At 33.9% G+C, this 15,571-nt stretch overlaps 1 protein-coding gene across 1 annotated transcript in view; it reads right to left on the bottom strand.

Moving 5' to 3' along the window:
• The window catches only part of Smp_196920 (hypothetical protein), a gene marked incomplete at both ends in the record, with an annotated part of 53,438 nt that extends 38,202 nt beyond the window's left edge, over positions 1-15,236 (bottom strand). The window contains 4 exons of the mRNA XM_018795114.1: positions 2,028-2,186; positions 3,952-4,092; positions 6,828-7,250; positions 15,143-15,236. Coding sequence (XP_018649459.1) covers positions 2,028-2,186; positions 3,952-4,092; positions 6,828-7,250; positions 15,143-15,236 — 817 coding nt within the window. The remainder of the gene's footprint in view (positions 1-2,027; positions 2,187-3,951; positions 4,093-6,827; positions 7,251-15,142) is intronic.
• Positions 15,237-15,571: the final 335 nt, after the last annotated feature.

Here is a 15,571-nt window from a genome sequence, read left to right as displayed (position 1 = left end):
GGGGTGGCCAGACCAAAACGTGGCACAAATCAATGAAGTCACTGACAAGTGGACTGGGCCATGTTGGTAGGTGTAGACTACCTGGTTGGGATTCGCGAGATGACAGCAACCGATGGTTAGAGACCTTGAATGACATGGCTCAAAATCGTTTGCAATGGCGAAGATGCATCCACTCTCTGTGTTCTACCAAATTCTAATCTTCTGAATTCCTCATGTCTTTATCTTTTTCTCTTTCCAAATTTATTTCACTGTACTATACTCCTTCAATAATTTCTTGAAACCCCTAATCTTTTGGATTTCTGATTATACTCCTACTACTTCTACCACTATGGGATTTGAATCGACAACTGCATCTCTGTGCTAATGTGGTATGGCAACTCGAACTGATGTACGTACGTACGAAGTTCTACGTTGTGACTGACTGACTGACTGACTGGTCACCAGCTACCATGGGACTGCATCTCCTTACGATGCTCCACTGCCTTATGTATCAGATCTTTAGGTCAAAGGCTCGGGGTGTGGCCCCCTAAGAAAACCACCTGCCTCAGTTCGGACACCTGGGCAGTATCACAGCCCTCACACAAATCGAATGAGATTTGTGAGGCGCATATTTATCTGGTGCTTCCTTGTACCAATATTTATGCGTTTAAATAAAAAATAATAAAATATGCGTAAAATAAATACAGATTTACATAAACCCAGGTGAAGCCAGGTGAAACGTTGGATTTACTTCAAATTCATTCGTTGAGATTTTACAAATATATTCTTCCTATTTAATGTCTTACATCAACTCGGCGGCCAAATACTGTGAAACTATTCGCTCTTATTTAGACTAAAGTTCTTATATACATAAACCCTCATTGTATTATTTATTCAAAGTTTATTCAATAAAACAAAAGTTGAACATTGATATTTAAACAAAAAAAAATTGATGATAACTTTAAAACGGAAAGAAATCGACACGTTGAAAAATCTCATCATAGGAAATAAACTGATAAAGTCTACATAAACATTCTTTTCCTAAGTGAAACATAAATGATTGACAAAACAAACATATCTATATGGTGATTAACCAGTTAGTCTATATATATAGGTCAATGCTCAAAAGCATTTCATTTGTCTACATATGGTGTGAATAGATAGCTGATAAAATTCGCTTTAATTGTAAACTTTATCATTTTATAATATATACAAAAGTGATATTGAAAAATACAACTAAACAAGTTTATCTGACCATTTAAATCTGGTTGGAAGTATAGTGTTCAAACTTGTGACTAGAAGTTTACTTTATTTAACTAATGACTAATTATTCTATGGTTATTTGAGTGTACTCGCCTTGGACCTACCGCAAACAGTGTACAGACTAATCACATTCAAGTTTATTTTAATCCGGTTCAAAGGGTTAAGCAAATTATCACAAAAAGGTAGCTAATTATAGAGTTTGTGGACTCAACTTTAATGACTTGTGAAACTGTTAATTGGTTTCCTAAACTGAAATAGATAGAGAGTTCGAACCTGCGACCGGGACATAAGAATTTGTTGTAACTAGCAAAAACAGTTCACCTTGGAATAAAATTGTTAAAAGTTAATAAGTATGTGTGGGGAAGGAGAATAAAACATTCAGAAATGCTTGATCTTGATATTACGAACTAGACAAACGATCGTGTTACTGTTAGCACTCATGATTACAAAAACCCATGCTACCATAAATACTCTTAAGAAATCTATAACGGGATTTTCATTACAGATGATGACTGAAATGCTCTTTTCAGAAACAAAATGATCAGATTGTGATCAACTTGGAATATTAGTCAAAAATAAATAGTTTATGAATAGTTAGATGCATTTTGCCTGGAACTGAAAGAACCATTATAATCATCAAAATGTACCATATTAAATGACTTGAAATGATTGTGAAAGCTATAACTATATAAATATGCGCACTAGATATAGAATTTGTAAATAACTATAAATTTAACAAAAGGCATACAAATGATAGTCAGTTTTCTAGTGATTATTGAACTTACCATCGACTAGAAGGTGATATGTTATACGATCGTATCGCTCAGTTTTTAACTTGGTATCCAACAGACCGCATTGATAGAACCCTTGATCTTCAAAGTTAAAATTTCGTATTAATAATTTAGTATGGCTAGTCACAGTGGGCTGCACCAACCTGTATTTATCTATTTTGAAATAATGCAGATAATGAAAACAAAGCAAGTGAATAAAAAAAAGTTTGAAAATCAAGTATATTTTACCGTTGGTGTTAAATGAACAATGTTAAGAATGGAAAATACATGTAGTAGACCTTAAATGATAAGTAACACTAAAAGATATTGATCTATTTTAGATTAATAAATACTATACAATAGTTAACCTAAATTGAACGTAATTATGGTGCAAAGGAGTTCGTTACACAGGGAATAACTGAATAATGTATTAAATTACATTGTTAAACGACAGTGTATGGGTTCTTTAAAAGAATATGATACTACTTACAAATCATTACCAGTGACCGGAGAATTTGTTTAGTCTCCAAAGGAGCTTCTTTTTACAAAATCTCAAGCTAAAAATAAGAAAACTTGTTACATTGGCTTTATATAATTTAGTTCAGAAGAAAATCTGACATGAAGAACCCACAAACGGATGGGTAATTTGCCACACTGTGAGTAACAAAAGATCTGTCAATCATCCACAAATCGATAACAATCCTGATCAACTAGGATGAAGACAGAAGACGATTAAGTACAAGAATAGCAAGTAAGATTCAGGTGATGCAAAATCACCGAAATTATGTTCCAGAAACGAATGACAGTGGTCCTATAATTTAGGTATCCTTGTCTAGAATAATAAACACGTAAGCAAATATAATCGTTAGCTCATAGTGGTTAAGCTCAGAAGTGAACTTCCATATGTCCCAATGAAAAGCTGTGACATGTGAAATATACTAAACCGGCAGTAAATCGGTAATTACTCGACTATAGTGAACAAGAATCAGGCTATACCACAAACTGGCTTAAGTTGAAATTGTGGACCAATGAGTCTCGACGAAGTGATTTAGTGATATCATGCACATCACGTGAGACTCAAAGGTCTCTAGTTTAATCATAACCTTGGAGTTTGCAACGTCTTTTCCGATAGTGTCAGACTGTAATGAAAAAGACAATCATAAAACTATACGTATCTACACAAAATATTCAGATAAAAGAAAACGAATATATATTTCTAATCAGGAAAACAAGTCTTCTAAAAAAGTGAAAAATTCACTCAGTTATTAAACATGAGCATAATTACACTACATTTCCTTGGCTGATGCTCTCTCATGTGCCATTTTCGCAACATAGATAATTTTAAATATTTTTTGCATGTAACATCATGTCGTCATGTACACACGAACAATATTCGGAAACATACTGTATTGTACTCATATCTAATCCTTTGTTATAGAAATCCTACAAATGTACACACTGAAAAACAAGCTGTCATAAACAATATTTCATATATTACCCAAAATATTTGGAATGTATATGTTATTAGCGAGATATAGATTAGATTAAAGAATGTTCCGTGCAGGATTGTGTTAAGGCCTGGTGATTGGCCATTTCTAGGCCAATCAGCGCTAGCGGATACTTGAAGAAGACTCTAGAAACTTCTTGTGTAAATTTATAAATATTCTAACATCCTTCTTTTATTCAACTTTGTTTATTTGGAATATAATTACGTTCTTGTTTAATCGTGTTCTGAGTTGGGAACTTGTTGAGTGAAGTAGTGTTCAAGAGTACTAAGGAATAAGAGTAGCTAGATCGTAATACAATAGAACACAAAACATGGTTTTTTGTAAAACAAAAAACAACAACTGGATCTATAAAAAAGACGCCTGATGATAAGATCCCAAGTAATAACACAATAACTACATGTATGACCAGTATTTAAATATTACAAACTTACTATCTGAAGAAACGGCAATCTTTTTGTTGTTAAAAGTAAAAAAGATTTGATCGGATAAATAGATTTTTTCCAAATTACAAGGAAGAATTGCGATATTCCCGAAATGATAAACCAGTTTTTGGAAAATAGATGTCTTCTCAGCTATTGGACATAAATTTTTAAGAAAAATTTTTATTAAACATAACGAAACTTTACTACAAAGTAAGAAAAACAACTAGCGTGAGAAAGTGTTTGAGGGGGTGGTCGTGGGGTTAGGGAATATTCATCAGTAATAATCAAGATGGGGACTTGATATTCAAATGTACCATCAAGCCAAGTTAAGTAACTAATGTACTTATAAACTAATATCAGTTTGGGATAATAAATATAAGTAATATATCGATTTCCAGCTGTGCAGAGTATACCATAAACTCATTTCTATCACTATGAATCAAACTGATCTATGTCATAAAATGATAGAACGTTTTCTAACCAAACATAAATAAAAATTTATGTAATTCTACTATTGTATTATCTACATTAGGAAACAATGGTACATGAATAATTGTTATACTATAAAGTGAATTACACTGATTACATACTTTTTCATTAATAGAATCCGAATTCATTAATAGTAGTTTTGGCATTCCATGTATAATGCACTCATAAACACATACATTCATTATTTAAACAATTACTTGATACATAGGAACAAACACCCAAGTATAACCAATATACATCATATGTATATAGTGGTCTTCTTATGTCAGAATAATAAAACAGAAACACAATTACATATCAAGTACAAAGTACTTGTATGTAAATGTAAATGAAAATACAAGTGTAGAAGAGAATTCCTTTCTTTCTTTTTTTCCTTCTACATCATATTACTATTAAGATTAATTCTTATTCAGTGTAAAATAACAAAAAAAAACAGGATATTGAAATAAACATATTTGAAGTACTAATCATACAGGTAATTTTATTTTTCTCGGTAAAACCTTGTAATCACCGACACACACACACACACAAACACACAATAATAGTCATAATTTAATTTACCATGAAATTATTTTTTTCCGAAAAAATAATTTTTTATTATTCATTATGTAATCAATGTTGACTTAATCAAATAAACTATTCCATAAATTATAATCACTATAATGAATTATGAATTAATTAAAACAACAATCATGTAACCATGTTAAGAATTTGAAGAAAACTAAATTAGTCATTAATTAGTAAAATCAACTTGCATATTCTAACCTCTAATGTTTATAAACATCTATAATTGATTTAAGCTTATCATAATAACAATGTAAAATATGAGATACATTTGTGTCAAGTCAAGTTGACTCTAATTTCATAAATATTAACATAACTGGGAAAGGTTAACACAGCAAGTAGGAAACCTAGAACTAAACTGTTAATAATAATAATAATAATGGTATTCGAAGAATAAACCTTTAGACAACTCAAAATAAGAATAGGACTAAGTCAGTAACCTGATTAGCCATAAACAATGGAGAACCTAGTTAATATGCGTATCGATTAAAGTAGCCATAGGAATAACGCTAAAGAATGAGAAATATACAATAATTGTATGTTAAAGATTCGAGAAGAATATGGAGAACCAATGGATTAGTACGAATATCACTAAGACCGATTCTGACCATTGCTATATACTATCTTCATTGGTTAGGATTGTGTAAAATTCATCAATCAGACAGTTAAATATGAAAGTGTAACAGTAAAAGTTAAAAGTAATTTTAACGATAGGTGATGAAGATTTAGTGAAAAAGAATCTACAGTTAGTAAATCTGTTTATTCACAGAATTAGATGTTTCATGATTAATCCATAAAAATACATCCGATCACAATATTAAGAAAACTGGTCAATTTATCATTAGTTAACAATGTATATTAACTTATTCTTGATATTTTCAACCCATTCTCTCTCACTTTATCCGATATTGCTATTAAAAGTAGTAGACTGTTCAAAGGTGTACACAGAATATTTCACTGATTGAAAATTTAATGGAAAAAATTCCGTAGTTGAAGTTATGAGTCAATTAGAGCTAGACCTGGAAGCACTGGACGGCCGTTTCGTCCCATTGTGCGACTCCTCAGTGGTCTAGGGGTTAAGCACCCGCGCGCGAGACTGATAGGTCCTGGGTTCGAATCTCGCGAGGCAGGATCGTGGGTGCGCTTCAAATGACTCATGATTTCAACTGTAAAATTACTAATCTTCACGAAAGCCCCTTCTGAAAGAAAATTTTTCAATTACATACTTATCTACCTATAGCACTGAAATTACCAAACAAATCATAACACTAGTTGTAAATAATCCTAGACAGAAATATCAAATTAATGGATATCAAAGACAAATCATTTTGAAAATACATACATTATATCAACATTACGACTCAAATATAGAAATTTTCAAAGTAATCATATCGTTTAAACATTCTTTTACCAAGAAAACTTATTATTACTGAATTAAATAAACTACTGAAAATCATTACTAGTATTATCTTTTTTCTTATCATTACTATTATTATTATTACTAGTACTACTTCAAAACAGTAATATACTCTAGTGTTTACTCATTGTTTCAACATGAAGTACATAATAAGTAGTGGATAAATTAATGAATAATAAATATATGGATTTCTGAAGTGTATAAAAATGTCTAATCGTTTTACATATTATGACATTCCATTTTAGTCTGTAATTATGTATCAATCAAAATAGATTTATTCACATTTATTCACTACAGACTACTTGATTAAAGACAAAATGTAAAATGAGTTAACATTAGTAAAACTAGTTATATAACATAATAATGATCTATGTATCACACTAATAGAATATTAGCAAGCAAGAAATTAACTCACTTTTCAATGCTATTTGAAATGGTTTACTTATAATTGAACCAAAATCAGTACTGGCCAAACAATAAAACTTTTCACCTGTAAACAATTCAACACTAGTAACATTTGAAAAACAAAGACAATTCTCTGATTTTAATGTTTTATTATTATTTTTATCATTGGATAAATGAAGATCACAAGTAAAATCAGAAGGCACATGATAGATAATTCTCTGATGAGCAATCATATGTGTTGTTGTTGTTATGAATGATTGATTAGAAGTATTATCAAATGAATGATGAAAATGATACGTTGAATAATAGGTTAAACGGCCTATAGGCCATTTTGGCCAAATATCACAACAGATCTTCAAAGTTTTGTTGATAGGATTATTATTTGTCGTATAATAAACAACTGATTGAGGAACCAATTGGAATTCAGGTAAAACTGTGTTAAAATGAAAAAGTGAAAATAATCTATTAACTAAGAATTTTGAAAAGAATAGATCAACAAACTACACAAAAATGTTGTATTAAACGGTTGTTTGATAACAGTATTCGAAATAATGAAATTTTACTTGATGTATGCACTGATAATGTTATTATGATACAATAAAACCACACGGCACAAAAAGCACAACAGCATCAAAGTTCGATAATAGGTTTCGTCAAGAATTGCAACAGCGACTAGAGAATTGCTAGTACTACGATTTCATCCGACAGGACACTTTCAAGTATGTTTATTTCATGGTATTTCATTTATTAATCGGTGAAATATAAGAGAACATAATCAAAGGTAGTGGTAGTAATAACTACTCTAACCTCCATTTAATTACAAATCAACTGTGACAAACAATTTGAGTTATCATTGAGATTATGAAAATTAACGTAAAGCGCTCAAAGTTGAACTAGAAATGTTCAGAAATAATTAATAATTATCACCTTACTATATAGTAAAACCAATCGATTTATGTTGTTAAGGTAAACATATGCATACGTCCATATGATATTATGAGTGAAAAATTTAACCAAGCAGTGAGTCAGATATAAGAGAGCGTATGCGAAGGAGAAACAGGAAGAAAACAGATAAGCATAATAAAATGGTAATTCAGAAAAAAATGGGCAGTTATAGTTGTCATTGGTTAGTATATTATTATCACTAATAATAATAAAAGTAATAACAATAGTTATTATAATTATTATTATAGTAATTGAAACAAAGGCATATCTACATCCCACAGAAGTACATTTATTAACAAATAAGCTGTAAATTATAGAAAGCGTTACGGGAATTTATGAATACAGACAGACAAAAACACAAAAACGTAAATACAGACACATAAAAACGTCCTAGAGTATATATATACATAGAGAAAAAAAAAAGATAAATAAGAAGAGAATGAGAGTGAGTGAGTGAGAGAGAGAAACTACTGAAAAGGAAAAATACGAAAAGTTGAAAAACAAAATCGACCGGAATTTCTCCTATTTTGTTTTTCTTTGGTGAACAATCAGTAGAATATATAAATTTATGTTAATCATGACGCTAGGAAATGTTTAAAAAAGTGAAATTTACAAGTGAAATCAATTTACAGCTATCATAATTATCGTTTTATATAAATTTAATTAAAGTAACCCAATAAGTCATTGAATATAACTAAAGAGAATATAGCGAAGAAATTTTCCTTTCAGACAAAATCATTTACTTAAGCTGTATGGTAAGTATATGTCTGTAGAGAGATAGAAAGTTATGACATCTTAATTTGTATCGTGATATGTTAACTATTGTTGGAAAATACCAAAACTAAAATACTACGAACAGTCAGTCAGCTACAACTTGGGACCAGGCACAAATATGCATTCGTCCAAGTTGACATACTTCATTAGAATAACAACATGAACACCAAATTCACAGAAGCAGTTACATTAGTGGTAGTAAAAACAAGATTTCATACCCCTCCTTGTGGGAAGGCAGCATCTCTGTTATGCTGGTTGTCTGAAGGAAACACCTTACTGCCGTTACACCTCTGTACAGTCAGCAATACGACTTCGCCTTCAGACCTTGGGTTTGCTGCTTTTAGTCTTACCCCTCTTCAACTAACCTGTCTGGCATGGTAGGACCTTGAGGAACGATTGTTCCAGCCAGTATGGCTCGATTGGTTCATCACGATAGACAAGCCCGACTACCACGTCAAGGTAGCAGCAACGGTCGGGATCAAAGTCAGAATCTTCAATACGAACGTCAAGACAGTTCTACTGTACGGAACTAAAACGCTGAGAACTACCACAACCACCATCAAAAAGTTATCAGTATTTATAACCATTTCTCTACGTAAGATACTCAAAGTCCGTTGACTGGATACCATCAGCAAGAGCCTACTGTGGGAGAGAACCAACGAGCTTCCACCTGAAAAAGAAATTAGGAAGACATGATGGAAGTGGGTAGTACATCCATTGAAATAACCTTCAAACTGCATCATCAAACAAGCGACAACTTGGAATCCTGAAGGCAAGCGGAAAAGAGAAAGGCCAAAGAACACACTGTGTTGAGAATCGGAAGCATATATAAAAGGATGAATAGCAAACGGAATGAACTGGGAAGGATTGCTCAGGACAGATTTGGATGGAGAATGCTGGTAGACGGTCTATGCTCCTCCACGAGGGGTACCAGGCGTAAGTAAGTAAGTAAGTACTTGCTGTAGGATCACCTCGTAATAAGATAATTAAAATTTAAGCGATCTGGACACATTTGAGCTTTAATCTCTGATCACTGTAAGCCGTTCGTTTTTTGATATAAGAAAGCATCAAAATCATCCTGTTTTAACCATAGAGGGAATAGTTTGACTAATATAGCATCTAAAATACTAGCCTCAATAATTATCGGACGCCTAACAAATATTCGTGAACTGCAGACGAGAGCAAATGAGACTGGCTTCAGACCTGGTCGTGGCTGCATCAGCCACATATTCACCACTCGACAGATTTTAGAACACAAGCATGCTTGTCAGCGTTCGAAAATAATAGTTTTTCTTGACTTAAAAGCAGCATTTGACTCTGTAGACCGAGAGGTTCTGTGGCAGTGTCTGTCATTGAAAGGTGTACCTGAGAAGTACATAAACCTTGTGAAGGCTCTTTACTAGAACACTACCAGTCAAGTGAGAGCTTATGGCGAACTGTCGTCTGATTTTACAACCTCAAGTGGTGTCCGTCAAGGCTGTCCACTATCCCCATTTTTGTTTAACTTCATTATAGACCTGTTGCTGGAAATAACACTCTCGTCGACTGAATTTTCAGGAATTGATCTTCTACCAGGAGGTTCACTTGTCGACTTAGAATACGCAGATGACATAGTCCTGTTTGGTGAAGACGCTGACAAAATGCAGAGTCTTCTGTTAGAACTGAGTAATAATGCCAGGATGTTTGGGATGCGTTTCTCCCCATCCAAATGTAAATTGTTACTCCAGGACTGGTCTGCGTCAACACCTGAACTAAGGATAGGGAGTGAAGTAGTCGAACGCGTCGACAACTTCACTTATCTTGGAAGTCTGATCAGCCCTAATGGGTTGGTGTCTGACGAAATCTCTGCACGGATTCAAAAAGCTCGTTTGGCTTTTGCCAACTTACGTCACCTATGGCGAAGACGAGATATCCGTCTATCAATTAAGGGACGAGTATACTGCACAGCAGTTCGCTCTGTTCTACTTTACGGCTGTGAAACATGGCCATTAAGAGTAGAAGATACTCGTAGGTTACTAGTATTTGACCACAGATGCCTTAGAAATATTGCTCGCATCTGGTGGGATAACCGGGTAAGTAATAGTGAGGTTAGACGCAGGGTATTAGGGAATGATGGTAAATCAGTTGATGAGGTCACGAATCTTCATCGACTGAGATGGTTGGGCCACGTGTTACGTATGCCTGAACACCGATTAACCTGACGCGGTATGCTGACTAGTTCTGGAAACGGATGGAATGAAGTTGAGGGCAACCAAACCAGGAGGTAACATCAATCCATCAAGTCACTAACTTGTGGTATTGGTCATGTTGATAGAAACGGAGTCCATGGTTGGAGTCTCTGGGCGACATAGTTGAGAATCGATTACAATAGCGTAGGTGTATAAACTCTTTGTCTTCCCTGAAACTGACTAATATTGGTGATGGTTGGAAGAGAGTAAGGGGAGGCCAAACCAAAACGTGGCATCAGTGCTTGAAATCACTAACTCCTGGTCTGAGCCATGTTGGTAGATTCAGACTACTTGGTTGGGGTCCGCGTGACTACCGTAACCAATGGCTGGAGAGTAGGTGACATGGCTGAGAATCGATTACAATAGCGTAGGTGTATACACTCTTTTTGTTCCCTTAAACCGTGAGATTAAAATTGCTTCATATCTGTCTTCCTGTACTAGATCCTTATATACAATCTTTCTTTTATATATTATCACCAATAAATTAACTACTTCTATGGATTTGGTGGCCCCCAAATGTCCTGGTACGGTCGAGAGTGGGGAGAGCCCACTCTCCCTCTCAAAATGCTCTCACACGGCGACGCGTTTATAGCCTCTGCTAGGGAAGTCTTAATCACTGCCTTCTCGTGGCGCGAATGTTGTTCACGAAATTGAGAGGACGGAAAGCGAATGTCCGGTGCTTTAACCGGGTTAGTGGACACGGAGGGTCCACCTAAGGGAGTTGGAAAACCCTGATTCCAAAACAATGGTGCAAATGGGCCCCAGTATCCTGAGGGAACAAATGGCGATGCTCCAATGCCTCGTGGATCAGGTGTTTAGGTCAAAGGCCTCGGGTGTGGCCCCCTAAGAAAACTACCTTCTTCAGTTTGGGCACCTGGACAGTATCGCAGCCCTCACACAAATCAAACGAGATTTGTGCGGCACATATATATCTGGTGCCTTCTAGTACCAATATTTATGTGTTTAAATAAATAAATGAATTTGGTGTTTATATTGTTGTGCTAATGAGGTATGGCAACTTGGACCAATGCATATATGTGTCTGGTCCTACGTTGTAGCTGACTGACTGACTCTGAGTTTGGTATAGGTTGACAGTTGTTTTGAGTTCCATCTGTTCTTCAACTGTGAGAATGTGGCCCTTGCTTTGCCAATCCTTGCCGTTACGTCTGAGTCAGATCCCTCACGTTCATTGATGATGCTGACCAGGTATGTGAACGTTTCCACCTCTTCCAGAGTTTCTCCATCAAGTGTAACTGAGTTGGTGTTCTCCGTGTTGAATTTGAGGACCTTTTACACTTTACCATGAGGGAGGGATATTTCGGTAAATTGAGGTTTATGAATATACAATTCTATAGATAAATTTTAGACTAGTCTTATTGTAAGTCTATATTGACTGGAAGAAAATTGACCAGAAATTATGGAAAAATGTAGTTAAGTTAGGCTATGGAATTTCTTTTAGAATTATTTATTGATAGCTGTTCAAGAGATTCAACCAAAAGACTCTTAGGACTTACGGGCTTGAACAATGAATTCTTTAAAAGCAATCAGTAGTTTAATATTATGAATCAGAACATATATAGGTAAAAGATTATTTTCAATTAGATTATGTATCATTAGATTATTTATCATTATTATCTCAATTGACAAGATGAAATTCTCCTACTATGCACTTTATTCACACATTTTTTTGCATTTTCATTTTTTCGAAATTACTATTAAATCGATTGTGACTAGACACTTGATTACAAATCACTTTGACCTTTATTAAATGACCTTTCTAATTTACAAATAACACAATTTTAAAGTATATATGTGTCGTAACAGATGCAAACGTTTACCATTTTTAACATATAACATTGTCAAATTCATTAATACATGCCTCATTTTGGACTTTGTAAAATATTATAATTATGGACTTATGACTGTAGAGCATGATGATGAAGTTATTGAAAACAATTGTTCGCTCAAATATTGTTCATTTTAGATTATGTCTCTCAAATATGACAGAAGCGATAGGGATTCAAACTAACAATACAATGCTTTATGCTACTTGGTCGAATTGGCATTAACGAACGATTTCCTATGCTGTTTATACATCTATTTTCCTTCACCCACTTTTTAAATATACGCTTTACTGCCTAGTTATTTGAACAATTATAATTACGCAATTTTAATTTTCAAGTACTCTATTTCAGCGTCTACATTTTTAAGTCACTGATCTACTTCCTATCATGAAATATTGATTTTAGCTTTTACTATTTTTATCGTAACTACTACAATTGTCATCACTATTAACTTGTACTTTTTACTTATTATTTATTCATGTAATCTATTCTACTGTTATCACAGACACATAAATGTTACTGCATATTAGAGTAAACCCTGGTGAGGATCTAACTGAAAAAGTATTGTTCGCTTAGATATGTTGTTCTAGTTCACAAAATAGAAATTTCTAGTATCTTAAAGTTTGTTAATATACCATAAAGAGCTATTTCAAGATATAGTTACTACTTAAAGTTCTGAAGCGGTCTCATCGGTGTATAAAACATTTGACTACTGTCCAGTGGGTTTCAGATTTAAACTAATTTTAGATGGGTAGCTAAATAGTATCACTAGTCCTCATCCAAAGAGTAGTTCCAAGCCAAGTATACAAATTTGTACTTAGCTACTGAGTTTGAATACTCGTAGCGATAAATTAACATTGTGAAAAATAAACTACAAAATATTAAGTGGTCTTAGAGAGAACTATGGTACCCTAAAAACAAGCCAAAATTGGACGAAATGGTTAGAATTTAGTAAAAGTTGGCTGTTATTAACAAACACTGATAGCATCAACTACATACCATGGTCTTAATTAAGTGACGGTTCAGTAATCACAACACAACTTTTAACCAGTAGGTAGCATGTGGGAATCCAGCTTTACCTACTTCCGTGTTGAACAGCTGGATGGTATTGCTAGTTCCAAAGTTTAGTTCAAAATTAAGTAGATGAAACTTTTTTGACAAATAAAGAATTTGGAATCATCACTTTATTAAATTATTCACATAAATCTGAGCAAATGTGAGGATTACAGAGGCATCATAATACTGTCAGTACCTTGAAAATTTTCAACAGTGTTTCTCATCCGGATGAAAGACGCAGTAGGCAACCAACTTCGAGGTCAACAGGCTGGATTTCGTAAGGATCGGTCGTGCACAGACCAAATTGCAACACTACGGATCATCATCGAGCAATCAGTTGAATGAAACTCGTTACTACACATCAATTTCATTGGCTGTGAGAAGGCATGTGACAGTGTGGACGGAAGAACATTATGGAAACCTCTTCGACACTATGGAGTTCCTGAAAAGATTGTCAACATTATCCAGAACTCATACGGCGGAAAAGTGGAAGGCCGAAGAAGGTAGACAGGAAAATGATCAATAGCAACTAGAAAGGATTGCCCAGGACATGATTGAATGGAGATTGCTGGTGGGCGGCCTATGCTTCTCCACAAGGAGTGACAGGCGTAAGTAAGTAATTAGTTGAATACCGACAATTTCTTGCATTCTTATTCATTTAACTCCGAGAGAAAAAGATCATTTATACCCCTATGTAATTACCATTGGTATATAATATGACAAATAGATTTGGTTTTATATGAGTTTAATTTAAACCGTTAGTTTCATTCATGTTAGTTACTGACGGAAACTATTTTGAAATAAATTAGACAATGAGTTCAATGATAATTTGACTGTGACATTTCGACATTGAAAATGAACAAGTTGCAGTTTTTGTATTGAAAAGTAGGCAATTGAAATGAGGAACAAAATAATGATCAACTGAAAGGACTAAATGATGCAATATGGTTTAAACCCAACAACCTATTTAATCCACTTACAGTTCGTACAGTTAACGATGCTTAAAAAGACAGGACGACTCTTCGTATAATCATAATTATACCATCCAGTCTGATTAAACAAATCTCTTTTATGAGTACACAGTATAAAATTCAATAAATATTACTTAAAGTTACAACACAAAACTTATTGGAATCAAATAATATCCAAAGGTCATCTAACATCCAAAGAATTTACGACTTTGGGCAAATAGAACAAATTTAGTTTTGCTGAGATGGAACTTACTAATTACGACTAGAAGTAACACCATAAATCTGACCAAAAATACCTAATACAGACTTCTTGATTCAATTTTCAAGGAAAAATAAGATTAACCCTCCTAAAGGAGTGACCCTTTAAGAAAACCAACTGCTACGGTTTTAGCGCCCCATCAGTATTCCATCCCTCACACAAATCGAGTGACAAAGTGTGGCGCATATATATTTGGTGCCACTGTACCAATGTTTGCGTTTATATAAGTAGGTAAGAAACTAACTTACCAAAAGTTCCGCACACACTCGAAGACAAAATCATAATCCAAAAGCCAATCATAGAAATGTAGGGGACATTCTGAGCAGTAGCAGTGACGGCCATAATACCTGACCTTTGGACAATTAAAAAGGCAGGAAAGAAATTATACTTTATTAATCGTAAAAACTGAAACTACAATACATATATGACAAATAGGTTTGTTTGATTGAGATAGTGAAATCTAATCTCAAGTGTGTTGGCTAAAGCTTCCCTCTAGAACAAGGCAGGTGAGACAACCAAAACATGACAAACTTTCCTATGAAAATAATCTGGTAAGCAAACGCTTTTCGTTTTATGAACCTACGTCTATCCAAGTACTTATAAAACCAACCTGAACATGTGGATTGATTACATTACACTCTAACAGTTCAGTTCACTAGTAGTTTAACCGACTGAAC

Source organism: Schistosoma mansoni, chromosome 1 (genome assembly GCF_000237925.1).
Source record: "Schistosoma mansoni strain Puerto Rico chromosome 1, complete genome".
NCBI lineage: Eukaryota > Metazoa > Platyhelminthes > Trematoda > Strigeidida > Schistosomatidae > Schistosoma > Schistosoma mansoni.
The sequence above is the reverse complement of the archived record's forward strand: the minus strand, read 5'-3'. Positions and strand labels throughout refer to the sequence as shown.